This window comes from Camelus ferus, chromosome 15, assembly GCF_009834535.1.
Source record: "Camelus ferus isolate YT-003-E chromosome 15, BCGSAC_Cfer_1.0, whole genome shotgun sequence".
In the NCBI taxonomy this organism is placed as follows: Eukaryota; Metazoa; Chordata; class Mammalia; order Artiodactyla; family Camelidae; genus Camelus; species Camelus ferus.
In genome coordinates this window covers 39,998,087-40,016,536 of record NC_045710.1, presented here as the reverse complement: position 1 = coordinate 40,016,536, position 18,450 = coordinate 39,998,087, and the positions used below count along the sequence as shown (strand labels likewise).

At 32.1% G+C, this 18,450-nt stretch overlaps 1 protein-coding gene across 10 annotated transcripts in view; it reads left to right on the top strand.

Moving 5' to 3' along the window:
- Positions 1 to 18,450, top strand: part of CCDC88A (coiled-coil domain containing 88A) — a 104,968-nt gene that overhangs the window by 49,688 nt on the left and 36,830 nt on the right. For all 10 annotated transcript variants that reach the window (XM_006174455.3, XM_032497574.1, XM_006174456.3 and 7 more), the window contains 7 exons: positions 1,586 to 1,744; positions 3,098 to 3,244; positions 3,835 to 3,979; positions 6,411 to 6,595; positions 12,014 to 12,151; positions 13,508 to 14,578; positions 15,976 to 16,103. In XM_006174455.3, the coding sequence (XP_006174517.2) occupies positions 1,586 to 1,744; positions 3,098 to 3,244; positions 3,835 to 3,979; positions 6,411 to 6,595; positions 12,014 to 12,151; positions 13,508 to 14,578; positions 15,976 to 16,103 (1,973 nt within the window). The remainder of the gene's footprint in view (positions 1 to 1,585; positions 1,745 to 3,097; positions 3,245 to 3,834; positions 3,980 to 6,410; positions 6,596 to 12,013; positions 12,152 to 13,507; positions 14,579 to 15,975; positions 16,104 to 18,450) is intronic.

Sequence of the window (18,450 nt, the reverse complement as noted above, 5' to 3'; positions counted from 1 at the left end):
TATGTGTATCTTTCTGGGTCTTTACTCTCTGATGGTGCTTTATGCTAATTTATATATTTATGTTAATTTATATTAATTTTTCACTCATTAAATATGATAAACAAATTTTACTTTTTAAAACATTTTTATTTTACTACAGCTTAGTGTTTTTTCATCTTGAACCAAGATTGTTTAAGAATTCACTTCTTTTAATTTTACTCTCTAATATTTCATTTTCAATTGGAGGTATTACAAGAGGTCTTCTTAACCCATAAATGGTAAGGACTGGGGCAAGGCTGGACAATTATTCTTTCTCCTTACTTCCTCTAACCTGCCATTTTAAATTCAGGTAACACTTCACTTGTGGGATCATAAACTGGGACCTTTCTAGATACATGAGACTGGGAATCATAATTTTTAGTTCTAGATATGCTGTGACTGCTATCCCGCTTCTTGGTAGCAGAGTTTTTTGTATGTGTGTTTTATCTAAAATAGTGATTCTCAGTCTTTTTGGTCTCAAGACCCTTTTCTGCTCTTAAAAATTAATGAGAATTGTTGAATGTGGATTCTCTTTACTGGAATTTACTATATTTGAAATAAAGACTAAGAATTTTAAAAATACTAATTCATTTAAAATACTTAACCCATTACATGTTAACATAAAAGTTATATAGAAACTAAATAACCATTATTTTCCGAAGCAAAAAAAATTAGAAGGGTAGTCTTTTACTTTTTTGCAAATCTCTTTATTTAATGCCTAGCTTAATTGAAGACTACCAGATTTTCATATCTGCTTCTGCATTCAGTCTATTAAGATATCACATGCCATGTATGTAGCCTCTGGAAAACTCCACTACTCCCTCAGGAGAGAATGGGAGTGAAAAAAGCAAGTAGTGTCCTACTATTATTATGAAAATAGTTTTGACCTCATCAATTCCCTGGAAGGGTTTCAGGGACCCACAGATGTCCCTGGATCGTACTTTGATAACTGCTGTTTTAAAGGATTACAAGTGGGCTTTTTAAAGACTGAATTTTAGTATTTATCTCAAATGGCATTAAGATATGCACTAATCATATGCAACTAATCATTCACTTGGAAGTATTTAAAAACCTCAGCTAGATTTTGGTAACATATCTGGATAGAAACATTATTTCTCTAAAGTAACTAATGATCAACTTTTGTAATAGTTTGCCTCTTCAGTGTTTTTACTATCTTGTACCTGTATTATTATCCTGTATTACAGTTAAGTTTTCACCTTAAAATAATTGCAAATGGTTATGTTAAGGAGGGATTACTTATTTTAAATATCCTGAATATTTTTATATTCCTAATAGAGAACATTATATAAAATTTTGTGTATAAGTTTGTATATTTGTATAGAAACATGTATTTTGAAAATACTTCTTATTCTTGGTTTAAAAAAGCTTTATATCCCCATTTTTAAAAAACAACTTAAGGTGTGATTTATATACCATGAAATTCACACTTTTAAAGTACACAAGTCATTGATTTTTTTTAGTAAATTCGTCATATTGTACAACCCAAGGATTATCCATTTGAATTTAGAAAATAATATTTAAAATTCCAATGTGTATTTATATTTAGAACATGAATTTGCTTTCGGATGCTCGTTCTGCAAGAATGTACCGAGATGAATTAGATGCACTTCGGGAAAAGGCAATCAGAGTTGATAAGCTTGAAAGTGAAGTCAGCAGATATAAAGAGAGGCTACATGATATTGAATTTTATAAGGCAAGAGTTGAGGTATGTTGCATAATTTATACTATTCATAGTTTTTTCTTTAATAGTGTTACGAGTTTTCAAAGTGTATTAAAAATTCACTTAATAAATATAAAGAACTCTTGAAATGTTGAGCAAACTGTAAATACCATCAAGTGTTTATTTTATGCTAGATCAGCATATTGTTTAGACCTGTTAATAGGAATTTTTGGACATAATTAATTTTGTTGAATTCTTTGGAATTCTTCTTTCATTCCTTTATTTAGCATTGCAGATAGGGAAGACTTTTGAAGTCCTTCCCCTATTGTCCAAATAAACTATATCTCTAATAATGTCAAACTTGTTCTTAGAAATAACTGCAAAACATATTTCTGATTGCTGCTCAAGTCCGAATACTAAATTAGGATCAATGAAGGCAAAATCTTTCTTTCTTTGTATACATATGAACAAATTAGAAAAAAAGCAATTTTTCATACTTAATGGTTGCAGTTCAGTGTTATATGAAGTTGAGTTTGACAGCAAAAATTAGAAAATCTTTGCTTCTTCCATTTTTTTTTTCATTCTCAGTTAATTTCTTCATTGTCTGTAGACAGAAAAGATTTTGGTCAGTTTCAATATGGGGATAAGAAGGAAGGAGTATGCAAAATCAAGAAGTGAATATATTACAAGAGAAAGTTAGAACTTAGCCTGAATGTTTCCAGAAAACAGGCCCAATAGAGTACAAATGTATATTAATTTTTTGTTAATTATTTAAATAAGCATATGCATGACACTATTAATGGATTCTCATGGATGCCACTGTTCTAATATGCTTTCTCTTGACTTTATAAACTGCAGCCATATAACTTAGAAATGTAGATTTGTGAACATATTTTCAAAACATATGTTAAGGATTTTAAAATACTGATATAAAATATTTGCTGCTAAAGCATTGGTTTATGATTTATGTGAGTCTTAGTTCAAGTCTTGGTATTTTACTCAAAAACCCCAAACCCTTCACTTTCAAGTAGAAAGAAACCTTTGAATCTATTTCAGTAAATAAATTAAGCCCTGATTCTATGGAGATTGGTGTCTTAAATGTCTGGAAGACTACTTAGTTCCTTCGATCTTTGTGACTAAGGAATTTAAGTGTACCCTGACAACTTCATGTGAAATTATGGCAGTAAGTACTGAGCATTTTGTATGCATAATAACTTAAATTTGGGGGAATAAAATGAAACCAACTGTATTTCTATTACTCAGTACTTTTACTCTTGCATAGAACTGTTGATAAAGACAGCTTATTGTTTTATTTCACAATAAAGAATTTTTATGCTTCAGAGGATTAAAAAACTTAACATATTCATGATAATTAAAGCCTACTTGAAATGTTTATAGGAATTAAAAGAAGATAATCAAGTTTTACTAGAAACAAAAACCATGTTGGAAGACCAATTAGAAGGAACTCGAGCTCGTTCTGATAAATTACATGAATTAGAAAAAGAGAATTTACAGCTGAAGGCTAAACTGCATGATATGGAAATGGTAAGTATTGTAAGGTAGATCATATATATAGCCTCTAAGAAAAAATGCAAGGTGTTATCTGATTTCCCTTTAGTGACAAGAATGGCTAGTATCCTTAAGGCTTTAACAGAGAAGAGATAGCTAAATAAATTAGATTCCTCCCATTTTATATAAATTCAGGAGAAGTAAAAATTTCTGCTTTTGTTACGGAGCGGTATTTATTAATTTTGACTTCAACTTTTCAGAAAACCTAATAAACTATTGTGTAAACATTTCTTTTAAAATACAGAAATACAGCTATTTGCTAAAATTTAGCATTAGGTCAGATCATTTGTTACATCACTAAAACAATATAATAACTATGAGGAGCAGTTTTCAGTGTCCCCAAAGATCATTTTAAAAGGATGTCTGACACCGAATCAGTTTAGTGACCAGTAGTAATAATTATAACTGATTATTAACTTTAAACTGTGAAAATTTTAAGGAACTCACAATTTATCATCTTATTACTCAGTTTCTGCTAAATGAAAGTTACAAGTAATAAAATATTACTTGAGATTGTACTGTTTCTTGGCTTTCTTTTCTCTCCCTACTCCCTGGCAATAAAAAAGGAACGTGATATGGATAGAAAAAAGATTGAAGAATTAATGGAAGAAAATATGACTTTGGAAATGGCACAGAAACAAAGTATGGACGAATCATTACATCTTGGCTGGGAGCTGGAACAAATATCCAGAACTAGTGAACTTTCTGAAGGTATTATTAATAGTTTTATTTAAATGGATGAATGAATAAATGAAGTTGTATTTATGCTTACATTTCTGGATATTTTATTGCTGTTCTTTATTTTCCCTGGCTGGAGATGTCTCAGAAGGCCAAACATCTCCCTAGATAGGATTTCACAGAGTAATATGTTAATTTCCACATTCCTGGGTCTGGTCCTTTGCATGTCTTACAAATCAACTTTATGAATGTAGTAACAGATTTAATCAGCTGTTTAGGCACTATTTTATGTTACTATCACAAGAAACTGGGATACCAGTTTATTAGTTTATTTTGAAAAATATAGTCGTCTACTAAACAGAACAAGAAAGTTGTATGATCAGGTCAGCTTGTTATGTTCTTTCTGTATAGGCAAACCTAAATAGAAAGTCAATGTATTAGGAATATTCTTCAGTGAATATGTAGCCCGAAAAAAGTGAGTTAAGGATCTTCACGACTACTTTTATCAATATATGTAATCTCCATTAGGATTATACTTACCAACAACTCCAGCTCAGTTGTACCCTGGAGGTAATGAAAGACCCCAGATCAGTTTTTTACTTTTGGCTCTTTTTCCCTAGTCTCTACATTAGCTTGTCCACTGTATTACAGCTGGGCACATACATACAATGTGTTTTTTTGGGTTGAAGCTTTGAGTTTGCTAGTACTGATATACTTTATTGAAATTATACCCAGGTCACATTTATTTGAATTAGAATGGTTCTCTAATTCCTCAGTTACCCGGTACTAAGATTATTCTACCTATTTTTCTTCCTTCAGAAGATATAAGCACCTACCATGTGTAAAATATTATACCAGGCCCTGAGGATATGGTGGTCAAGTAAACATAAGGTCTGAAAGAGCTTATAGTCTGGTGTTTATGGAATAATTACTTCTTCAGATGACTCATCGTATTTATTACTGTTAGTCTTTTCCTAATTTTACACTTGAGAACCTAACTCCAAATTCTGGGACCCCATGTAAATTGACTACATAACAAATAAAGATATTCAGTCACTGAACTTGCTGAGCTGTGTTAAAATATTTGTGGGACCTTTTTAATTGTATTCCACATGAGTTGTGTTACAAAGGAAACAATTCAAACTTGAATGTTTTCTACTATTAAAGTAGTTAAAATTACAGTATTAAGAGTTTTCTCATCTGTTAAGTGGAGACAAGGATATTAAGTACTACCTTGTAGGTTGGTTGTGTGGATTGGATTTGTTAATACTTATGAAGCTCCTTAGAATAGTGCCTGGTAAATGGTAAACATTTGAGTGGTTTTTACTATTCTTACCATCATCATCATCATCATCATCATGTCACAGTTGTTTTGCAGTAGATCTCAGCTGGGATCATAGACCAGAATATTCATTTCGGTGTGGTGTATTTTGAGGGTTTTTTTTTTTTTTTAACTATACAAGGGATTTTCTTTCTAGAAAATTTAAAAAATGTAGAAAAATATAAAGAAGAAATAAAAGTGACTAATAATTTTTGACTCATTTTTACATTTCACAAAATTTGCTTCTAAAATTTTTCTACACATACACAGATATTTTAGGTATCGTCAGATAAATATGTATATACAATTATGTTTCCTTTTTTCAGTTAAGATTATAACTAGACATTTCCCATGTTAAAAATGTGTTGTAAGCATTCTTTTTAATTCTTTGTAATTTGACCTGAAGCTTCTTTATAGCACATAGTATTGAAAATTTTCCTAAGGTATATCATGTCTTGTAGCCTAATCTTATTTGACTGAAATGCTTGACCTCAAATCATGAAATAGAGTTTTACTATAAAAGACTTGGACAGCTAATGGAATTTAAAAAGTCAATGACTATCTAGTATACCAGCTTTTAATAAAAGAGTAGCAATGTACTGACTAGAACAAAAGCATGGAATAAGAATTGAGGCTTTCTTTACTTAAAGTCTAGGGAATATTTTACTCTACCTAATGTTTCAAAGAATGCACGCTTGTGGGGATGTATGTTGTGTGTGTGTGTATGTGTGTCTTTGCTTTTTATGATGGAGAATTTCAAACATACACAAAAGTAGACAGACCTAGAAACACCCTCCTGTACTTCTGTTTACTTCCCTTCCTTTTGTTCAAGTAACCTAAGATTCATTGAGATTAAAGTGGCTTGGGCATTGTCAAGTAGTTAACTTCTCATAACTGAACTGAAATTCTAGTCGCTTCTGTCTAAATTTTGTACATTTTTTTCAATAGAATGCTTATAGATACATTACAAATTTAAGATTTACCTATATTTTATCTCTCCATTATTTTTTTCATAGTGCCTACCTTGTATAACTTCATAATTTTTTTATAAGGTTAAGGATCAGGTGATGTATTTACACTAAATATTTTAAATAATGAAGAGTAAACATAGGTTTACCAATGATGTATTTTTCTCTGTTATAGCACCACAAAAATCCTTGGGCCATGAGGTGAATGAATTGACATCAAGTAGGTTATTGAAGTTGGAGATGGAAAATCAGAGTTTGACAAAAACTGTAGAGGAGCTTCGGAGTACTATGGATTCTACAGAGGGCAGCACTTCCAAAATCCTGAAAATTGAAAAAGAAAATCAAAGACTAAGTAAAAGGGTAAATAAAAATTAATGTTTAATGTAATGTTAAAAATATATGTAAGAGTATAAAAGAATAGCACTGAGGTAGAACACTTACTTGCTAGTTTTTAATATTATTTTAACTTATGGAAAATTTCAAACATATATAAATGTAAAGTGAATAAACACTTACACTTATTCAACTTCAACAATTATTGACTTATAGTCAGCCTTATTTCTACCTCTGCCTACTCTCCCCACAAACACTAGATGATTTTGAAGTAAACCGTAGACATGGTACTACAGAATATCTCAGTAAATATCTCAGTATAAATCTTTAAAAAGTAAGGAATTGAAAAAAAAAGAACAGTGATATTATCACACTTAAAAAATTAATAGTTTTTGGTCAGCATTTCAATTTCTCCAAATCTGTTACGATTTTTTTTTCACATTTTGTTCGATTTTGAATCCAAATAAGAGCAACACATTCGATCAGTTGGTGTGTTGAAGAAAACAGTTTGTTTGTCTAATAGTTTTCCCACAATCTGGATTTTGCTTAATGAGTCCTTAGCAATTCCTTTGTCCTCTGTATGACTTGTTTTATCTGTAGGCTTAATCAGGTTCAAGTTGAGTTTTTAGTAAGAATACTCGTAAGCAGTATATTTCAATCAGGAGGCACATGTCTGGTTGTCTCTCTTTCTGTGATGTTAGTTGTCATGGAAATTCATTTGCTTAGATCCTTTCTTTAATCAGAGTTTAAAAAATCCTGCTATTATATCATCCCTTCTTAATTTGATAGCTGGAGTATTTCTATAGGAAAAACTTTGTTTTAAAAACTATTGGTTTAAAAAAAACAATCACCTTAGTTACTCTGAGAAACAACTCTTAGGGGTAAAGTAGGAGGAATGTTTGATTCTTTACCTTTACTTACCAGTTTCCTAGTAGTGAATTGGTTCTCTCAAATCCTCCTGAGACAATTAATGAGTGAGTTTGTTTGTTTTAGTATCACTATGAACTCATGGGTTTAAAAATATTTGAAGCATTTCAATGCACTGTATTTATTTCTTACTGTCCCAACTCTTTAAGTTGCTTCCTGAATCCTTTTAACATGACCTTAGAACTCCTGGAGAGCTTCTTTGCTTTCTGCCATGACAAAGTGTTCTAGGTTCCTCTTAAACATTTTCTGCCTCAAACCTGGAAACAGCCATTTCTTTAAAATGCCCTTGTTCCTTTTAGTAAGAAATTGTATTTAGAGACCACAACTTAGACATTATGAAATCTGAATTTTAATTAGACCTTGATTGAACATAAATATAAGCATTTTTTATTTTATTTCATTTCACTTTATTGCACTTCACAGATATTGCATTTTTTACAACTTGAAGGTTTGTGGGAACCCTGCTTCAAACAAGTCCATCAGCACCATTTTTCTAACAATATTTGCTTTACTTCGTGTCTCTGTGTCACATTTTGGTAATTCTCACAGTATTTCAAGCTCTTACATTGTTACTTGTTATGGTGATCTGTGGTCAATGATCTTTGATGTTATTATTATAAATTTTTTGGGGTGCCACAGACTACACCCATATAAGACAGTTAACTTAATTGATAAATGGTGTGTGTGTTTTGATGACTCCACCAATTGATGATTCTCCTGTCTCTCTCCTTCTCCTTGAACCTCCCTATTCCCTCAGACACAGCAATATTGACATTAGGCCAGTGAATCACCCTACAATGGCCTCTGTGTGTTCAAGTGAAAAGAAGGGTCACATGTCTCACTTTAAATCAAAACCTAGAAATGATCAAGCTTAGTGAGGAAGGCATGTTGAAAGCTGAGATAAGCTGAAAGCTAGGCCTCTTGTAACCAAATAGTGAGCCAAGATATGAATGCAAAGGAAAAGTTCTTGAAGAGAATTAAAAGTGCTACTCCATTAAATGCATGAGTGATAAGAAAGTGAAACAGCATTATTGCTGATATGGAGAAAGTTTTAGTGGTCTGCATAGAAGACTTCTCAGCCACAATATTTCCTTAAACCAAAGTCTAGTCCAGAGCAAGATGAGGCAGCAAGTGCTAATGTTGAAGCTGTGGCAAGTTATCCAGAAGATCTAGCTACGATAATTAATGAATGGTGCAAAACTAAACAATAGATTTTCAATGTAGATGAAACAGCCTTCTCTTGGAAGAAGATACCATGTAGGACTTTCATAGCTACAGAGGATAAATCTGTACCTAGGTTTGAAGCTCCAAAGAACAGAGTGACTCTCTTCTTAGGAGCTAACACAGCTGGTGACTTGAAGTCGAAACCCATGCTCATTTACCATGCTGAAAATCATAGAGCCCTCAAGAATTATGCTAAATCTACTCTTCTTGTGCCTTACTAATGAAACAACAAAGTCTGGATGACCAAACTAATGAAACAACAAAGCCCGGATGACTGAACATCTGTTTACAGCATGGTTAACTGAATATTTTAAGCCCATTGTTGTGACCTATTCCTCAGGAAAAAAAAGATTCCTTTCAAAAATATTTCCACTCATTGACAGTACACCTGGTCACCCAAGAACTCTGGTGGAGATGTATGGTGAGATTAATGTTTTCATGTCCGCTAACACAAGATCCATTCTGCACACCATGGATCAAGGAGTAATTTCAACTTTCAAATCTTGTTCTTTAGGAAATACATTTTTGTAAGGCTTCTAGCTACCATAGATAGTGATTCCTCTGAGGGATCTGGGCAAAGTCAATTGAAAATCTTCTAGAAAGAATTCACCATTTAGATGCAATTAGGAACATTCGTGATTCATGGGAACATGTCAAAATACCAACGTTAACAGGAGTTTGGAAGATGTTGATTCCAACCCTCAGAGGCGACTTGGAGGGGTTCAAGATTCCAGTGGAGTAAAGTAACTGCAGATTTGATGGAAGCAGCCAGAGAATCAGAATTAGAAGTGGAGCCTGAAGATGTGACTGAATTGCTGCAATCTCATGATAAAAAATTAATGAATGAGGAATTTTTTCTTATGGATGAGTGAAAAAGAGGATTTTTGAAATGCACTTTACTCCTGGGGAAGATGATGTGAGGATTGTTGAAATGACTACGAAGGATTTAGAGTATTATATAAATTTAGTTTGTAAAGCAGCAATCAGGTTTGAGAAGATTGACTATAGTTTTGAAAGAAGTTCTGCTGTAGGTAAAATGCCGTTAAGCAGCATTCCATGCTACATAGAGATTGTTCATGAAAAGAAGAGTCAATTGATGCAGCAAACCTTATTGTTTTATTTTAAGAAATTGCCATAGCCAGCCCAGCCTTCAGCAACCACCACCCTGGTCAGCAAACATCAACACTGAGACAGGACCCTCCACCAGCAAAAAGATTGAGCTGTTGAAAGCTCAGATGAGAGCATTTTTTAGCAATAAAGTATTTTTAATTAGGTGTGCAATTGATGTTTTTAAGTGTAGTGCCATTATTGCGTACTTAATAGACTATAGTGTAATGTAAACATAGCTTTTACATGCACTGGGAAACCCAAAAATTCTTGTGACTTGTTTGATTGTGATACTCACTTTATTGCGGTGGTCTGGACCCAGACTTGCATAATATCTCTGAGGTATTCTGTATTCCAATTGTGGGGCAGTTAGTCCAGGTAATTTATTTTTGCATATCTTTCTGCATACATACACATACACACACACACATAAATAGAAATCATATAGAAACATACATGATGTATTTATCATGAACACTTCCCATCACATATACTCCCCCAAATGTGCTTTCACTTTTGTTTCCAGTTCTTGGTCACTGTAAACAATACTGTAAAAAATATTTTTGTACATATGTCCTTATGAATTAGTTTTTATTTATATATATAGTCAGCCATGTCTAGTTTTTCTTTTGATAGATTCTGTGTTTCTAGACTCGGTTGTAAAATCTCCCTAATTTTTAGACCAGTAGTTTTGAACAGGTATTGCATCAGAATCACCTTCAAGACTTGCTAAAATACATATTGCTGAGCCCCATGCCCAGAGTTTCTAATTTAGTAGGTCTGGGCGGGGGGGCTAAGAAATCTCATTTCTGAAAGTTCCTAGGTGATACTTAACCTGCTGTTTTAGAGCCGTGCCTTGAGAACCACTGCCTTAATGTGAATAGACTCCTTGATTTTCTTGCAAGATTTTTACTCTTTTAAAACCTTCTTGCATCATTTTTAATCCATTAACCAAATAAACTTACTAAGCATTTCATAATAAATATAATGTTAAAATAGGAATGGCCATTTAGAACTTGGAACAGTTTTATTTTGGTTTTCGGTGTAATTGGATCTGGCAATTATAATTTGATTTTTAAATTAGCTTTTAAGTCTAATTAGTAAATTCTTAGAGATTCTAGCGAGTTTTCACCAATTCATCATATGCCTTTTATAAACTGAATGTTTCACTTGAATTTCATTGAGTAAAACAGCAAACGATTTAATTAAATAATCTGCTATCCATATATTTCAGTCAGTAATGAGACAACCAATTTAGTTGTTAATAGCTTAAAGGTTCCTGGTCATGTAAGTTAATGTTGATTGAATTATTAGATAAGGTTTATGACTTGATGCTTTTGAGATATTACTGAAAGATTGATTTCCATGTGTGGTTATCTTCCACTGATGTTAAAATAGAAAAATTCAACTTGCTTTATGAAAGACTATTAACATTCTTAGACTTCCTTACTATTGATATAAGGATTTAAGTAATATTTAAACTTGAAGTGGAATATTTTATATGCCTAAGTCTTCTTTTTTTTTTTTATTACCTGGTTTAATAATGTTTTATAATAATGGGGAAATCAATAGTTTGGCATATTTCGAAGTTGAATTTGCTTTTTCATACTTAATAATAGCTTACTTTATTGTATCTTTGAAATGTATAATTCACAATAAATTTAAATCTAGAATATAAATATTTGCTCAAGTTTTGTTCAGACCTTTTTTCTCTAGTAGTTTTCTTTTTCTCTCTTCTTTTTAATCCAGGTCTCTTCTTGTTTCCTCATTAAACTTTTCACCACCATTTCTCATTTTTTCCTTTTTGTGCAATGAAATTCCTTGATGATAATTAAAATTTTACTTTACAAATCTATTTAAGCCAAGAGAGTTTTCAATAAGATTTGTACATTCTTCATATGGCATGTGTGTATGTATTCAGTTAGATTTGTGTTTGTGATTAGAAGTAGAATTTGCCCTCAAAGATGCAGAGGATAAGAAAGATAGTCACGTCTGTGTGTTTTATATAGCTGCTAAAATTAGCTTGGAATATGACTTGATATTTTCATTGAAATTCTTAAATATCACCATTTGGGTGTTAAAACTGTATTTTTTCCTTTATTCAATGATTAGCTTTTGTTTTTACATGTTCCCACTGTTGGGCAATATTTAAATGATACATTGTTTTTGTGATTTCATTTCCTCCAGGTTGAAATTCTTGAAAATGAGATTATTCAAGAAAAGCAAAGTCTTCAGAATTGTCAGAATTTAAGCAAGGATCTAATGAAGGAGAAAGCTCAGCTTGAGAAAACAATTGAAACACTTAGAGAAAATTCAGAGAGACAGGTTCATAACTTTCCTATTATAAGCAACATATTTTTAAAATTTATTAACAAAAGTTATTCTGTAGTTAAGATAACAAAATGTTCATAATAACATTAAGTGGAAATATTTTAGAATTTTTTAGATTTTAAAGTAAAATGGTGTTTCCTCATTTTCTATCCTATGTAAAATAGGTTAGAAACAAAAAGTTGAAGGGAAAACCTATAAGTTTCTAAGTTGCCTGTGTCCTTAATAATTATCTGGTATAAAATTTTGTGGTACCTGTGTTTAAATTGCTCTCAAGTGTCTGTGGATTCGAGCTGCAGATTTTAAAGTCCCTGAATGAAGTTGGGGTGAAATACAGCTACACTCTGACCTCACTAAAGAGGGACAGGTGGTGGCAGCAACCATCTTGGGCATTTTCCTACTTGCTTTCAGGTGTTTATTGGTCATTCTCATTTTATGCTTGAGGAAACTGAGAACTAAATAGATTAAGTGGCTGGCTGTTTTAAAATTTCTACTTTTTTAGAAGTAAAGTGATTTGTTTTATACTATCTAGGTATAGTTCTCAGGCCACCTATAAAAATGCAGATTTCCGTGGATCTACAGAACAAAAATTCTAGAGCTAAGCATGGTTCTCAGGGGATTGTTTAACACACTAAATTTTTCGAGAACCATTACAGTAGGCCATGCTATAAATTGGATGTATTAGTTTTAAAATGTACTGGGGATTTTGTTACTTTGATATTGTTAAATCAGAATTCTTTTGTGGAATGTATTCACACAAATACACAGCAATGTATATACTCTTATAACACAGCAAATATTTACTGAGTATTCACTGTGTATATACATTGCAAAATTTTTTGAATAAAAGTAAAAGCTTTATATCTTCAAGAAGAGGGGCGGTGGGTACAGCTCAGTGGTAGAGCACATGCTTAGCATGCAGGAGGTCTTGGGTTCAATTCCCAGCACCTCCATTTAAACACACACACACACACACACACACACACACACACACACAAACATAGAAGATAATGTGTCTATTATGTTTCACCTGTACTCATCTTTGAATTTGAAACATGTAACCGTAAATAGCCTGAAGATCATTTTGATTAGTATTAAATATATCTCTCTTAATCATCTTATCATTCCTTTACATTATGAACTCCCTAAAGATAGGAACTTTAATGACCTGGCAGTACATGTACAGAGTGATCTCACAGTACACATTTGTGAAAATTAAAATTAAGATAGACAATTTGACTACCTTTTTATGCTTTGATTTTCCTGTTAGCTTTTGGAAGGGAGAAACTATGTAATTTTAAATATTTACTTATGCTCAGTCAAGTTTTAAAGTTTCTCCTTTCTTTTTTTTAGATTAAAATATTGGAACAGGAAAATGAACATCTGAATCAAACTGTGTCCTCCTTAAGGCAGCGCTCCCAGATAAGTGCTGAAGCAAGGGTGAAAGACATTGAAAAAGAAAATAAAATTCTCCATGAGTCTATCAAAGAAACAAGTAGTAAGCTAAGCAAGACTGAATTTGAAAAAAGACAAATTAGAAAAGAATTAGAACATTACAAAGAAAAAGGAGAACGAGCAGAAGAACTTGAAAATGAGTTGCATCATCTTGAAAAAGAAAATGAATTGTTACAGAAAAAGATAACCAATTTAAAAATTACTTGTGAAAAAATTGAAGCCTTAGAACAAGAAAATTCAGAGCTAGAAAGAGAAAATAGGAAGTTTAAAAAAACATTGGATAGCTTTAAAAACCTTACTTTTCAGTTAGAATCCCTAGAAAAAGAGAATTCCCAGCTTGATGAGGAAAACTTAGAACTACGAAGGAATGTGGAATCTTTGAAGTGTGCAAGCATGAAAATGGCGCAGCTACAATTAGAAAATAAAGAATTGGAAAGTGAAAAAGAACAACTTAAGAAAGGGTTAGAGCTCATGAAAGCATCTTTCAAGAAAACAGAGCGCTTAGAAGTTAGCTACCAGGGTTTGGATACAGAAAATCAGAGACTACAGAAAGCTCTAGAAAACAGCAATAAAAAAATTCAGCAATTGGAAAGTGAACTACAAGACTTAGAGATGGAAAACCAAACGTTGCAAAAAAATCTGGAAGAGTTAAAAATATCTAGCAAAAGACTAGAACAGCTAGAAAAAGAAAATAAATCATTAGAGCAAGAGACTTCTCAACTAGAAAAGGATAAGAAACAACTGGAGAAGGAAAATAAAAGACTCCGACAACAAGCAGAAATAAAAGATACCACATTAGAAGAAAATAATGTGAAAATTGGAAATTTGGAAAAAGAAAACAAAACCCTTTCCAAAGAGATTGGTATTTATAAAGAATCCTGCATTCGTCTGAAAGAATTAGAGAAAGAAAATAAGGAGCTTGTGAAAAGAGCAACTATTGATATAAAAACTTTGGTTACTTTAAGAGAGGTAAATATAGTTAAATTTCAAACAAATATTTTTTACGTTTTTAACTCAAGGCTTCTTTAAATTTTATTGCAGTAATTTGCATTATCTATTTATGGGTCAAAGTAGAAAATTGAAACTAGAAACAGTTTCCTAGTTCCCTACTTTTGTTAAAATAAGGAGTAAATGTAAATTGAATTTTTTAAGAAATTGTAGTAATAAGGTTTCCATGTGGTATCTGACTTGTTACATTGTAACTTTATACTTTTATTTCAAAATAGTATTAAAATATTTCATCAAAACTTACTGAATGTAAGTATAATAAGCATGATAGCAACTAGTTACTCAGTACTAACTATGTGCCAAGTACTGTGCCAAGGGCTTCATAAGTGGTATTTATGTATATTTATATAATTTTTATAACCAATCCTTTATGATCATCATCTCCATTAGATTAGAAAACTGAGTTTCAGAGACATTAAGTAGCTTACTCAGGATCACAATGGTAGATTTGGATTCCTGGATTCAAATCCTGATCTTTCAGACTTCAGAGCCTCATGAATTTTGACTGCTAAGCTAGGAATGCAAATCCGGTTGAATTTAAAGGTCAACATCGAATAATTGGTATTTGGTTGGATCTGTGCGTCAAGAAGAATTCTTAAATTCACTGGAGTAGATTGACACTAGGTCTTGTGAAACATGACTGGTGTAGCTCAGAAGATCACATGCTTGGCTCTTTTTTGCTATTCCTATGCTATACTATATATAATAACTTTTAGTTCAATTTAAAAGTAGCTTATCATTCTGACAGAAACTCACTTTGGGAAAATCTGCCTTTCCACTAAAGAGGCATTGAGAGGGGACCATTATTATCTTTTCACTTTTTTTTCTTTCTCTTCTATAGTCTTAACAGACATGAGCAATTGGTTCCTTGTTCCTGAACCTCTAAGAATTCCCCCTAGTTATTCAGGTCAATGTCTTAGGCCTCTTCCACTGGGAGAGGAGTGCTTGTGGTGGGAGAAGGGTGTTGTATCCAAAATATATTCATAAAAGGAATATGCACTAAGGTTCTAGTTCATTATTAAAAAGTTAATGAATGCGTGTTTTACCCACAGTTTTCAGACCTAAGGTGTGTGTATTCAAAAGCATGAGTTTCTCCTTTCAGTTTTTAACACTAAAAAGTTAAAAAGAAGCTTTAGCAAGATAAAGGAAGGAAAACAATACTTTTTGAGCTAGGTTATAATTTTGTTGTTTAACTGTTCTTTTTTATCAGTGAAGGAAAAGCTCAGCAACAGCATTTCTATCTTTCCTGTTTTGAATGTGTGTTTCTGGATGATGGTGGTAGTTGGAATTTTGGTTGAATTCCTTAAATGTTTATGTTCAGAACACTTATGTGAGTTTTGTATTACTTTTAAAATAAGGATTTGGTGAGTGAAAAGTTGAAGACTCAACAAATGAATAATGATCTTGAAAAATTAACTCATGAGCTTGAGAAGATAGGGTTAAATAAAGAGCGACTCTTACACGATGAGCAGAGTACCGACGACAGGTGAGTATTATGTCTATTTGATACTGCTTCTTGGCCTTTTGGCTAAGATGAGGTGTGAGTCTATTTGAGAATAAACAGTTGAAATTATTGTTGTTATTTTGCTGAAACATTGATTCTTTCCTATTCTAACTACAGGATACGTTTATGTATTTCACCCCGTTTCTGGTTCTTTTCTAACCTTAGAGAAAGTTCTATAAGAAAAAAAATTAAAAATCAAATACAAACTATCTAACATTGATATAAGGGGAAAAAACCAAAATGGTTTTATATAAATACCATTACATAATAGGAAAACAGGATGTCTCCCAGGTAACAGAAGATCAGAGGCTGTCATTGCCTGTGAAAGTAGAATGAGACATTACCAACAAAGTCCTGTGTCATGAAATACACAGTCAATTTAAGCAAATTATTCTTTATTTGAATGATGTGTTTACATGCCTCAATTCTCCATTTATTTTGTGTGCCAAAATGTGAACTTAAAGAGAAATGGAGGAAATGTTTGAAACAAAGGAAAATACACTGAGAAGCCATTAAGATATAAAAATAATGTGAAAAACTAGGCTTGACAAACAGTAAAAAATTAACTTATACACACTTGAATTTGAGAGTGTTCAGTACATACTTAAAGAGGATTTTTGTTCTCTATAGTCTATCAAACAGTTAATTGGATTTTCATGTAGTTAGCTTAGCATCTAGCTGGCCACTAGTTACAGCTAGAATAGAAGTGTGTATTGTTAATATTGTTTTATATAGATTAGACTTTAATTCAGTGGAATTTTTGTAGTTATATAATTTATATTTTGTCATCTACCCATATTAATGTTCTAGCAAGTGTCTTATTCTGTATAAAATAAATGAATATAGGAAAATTGATGCTGATTATATGGGATTTATTTTTGTAATTTTGAAAATATTCAAAGTTAATAGAATACATTGATACCTTTAAAGGTTAGTTGTATAATAACAAATAGAAGTAATTTGAGGCATTTTTTTCTAGCAGTCAATTCAAATAATCTTAACTGAATTACTATACAGATATTTCACGAGAAAATATTTTTTGAGTTAGACATACAGTTAAGGGCCAATTTAGTTGACTATCTTTTGATATAGATACTAAATATATACCACTGCTTTATTCAGAGTTTTTGCCTGCCATGTGTAAGACATTTAAAAAGTAGAGCAAAAAAAAGTAAACCATGTAGCTGCCTTAACTGTCCCTGTTTTAAATTTATTAGCCCATCTCTAGAGGGGCCCTTCACATTGTGGCACCGCTTCCCAAGCCTTACTTCATGCAGTTAGTCAGTGTCAATTAAGCTTTCATTATCTGCTGATCATCAGCATCAAATAAATGATAATGTTTCAACTGAACCTTGAAGAATGACAGAAATTTGCAAGGTAGAAATGGGGAAGGGCATTCTATGCAAATAAAGCACAAACGTGTGTTGAGCAATTCTGAGTAATATTAAATATATATTAGAAAAGGGCAAATTTGGAGGCATGGAGATGAGTTAGGAAGTTATTGTAATAGTCTGGACAAGATATAAGTGCGTTCATTAGTTGGCGCATTTTCATTTTATAATGAAAGCATTAGACATAGAGATAAGGGTGTGTATATTGAACTAAAACTTTCAGGAAAAGGAATTGAAAATAGTTAATAACTATGATCGAATCTGGGGATCAGGAAAAGAAGTGTCTTAAGACACTAAACCTGCTTCTTTCTCAGCCAGTAAGTTAGCCTTAGCGTCACAAAGAAAGTAAGTTCATAGACATAAATTTCTTTAACATTCCATCCCCTCCATCTTGGAATTATGTATATCTGCATCTGTCTTTACCTCTAATCTCAGATGGTATCCCTAATTCCTTTGTTAGTCTGACCTCTTCATCTTTCCAGTTGATTTTATTCCCTCTAACCCCCTTTGAAAATATTATATTATTAAGATATTTATTCTTGCCATCAAGGACTATATAGTCTAGTTATGGAATTGAATGTGTTAATAAAATCAAAAAAGTAAATTTAGTGGTGGAGTTGCAAACAGTACTATGTGATCACTCTTGTTTTTCTCTTTTAACAGCTCTTTTCCTGTGTCTTCTCTGTCAATATAGTTTCCTAGGGTTATGTTCTTAGGCTTCTTATCCACTTATTCTGAATGCTTATCATTCCCATCCATCACCTCACCTGATGTCCATATTATTCTCTGCTTACTGGACATCTGTATTTGGACAGTCCAGAACTCAAGCATCACAAATTTAATATATCCAAAGTCACACTCATTAAATGCTTTAAAATTGCTTGTTGACTCAAGCTGTTACCAGAATGAGTGAGATTTGTTCTCTGTTCTCAATGAAC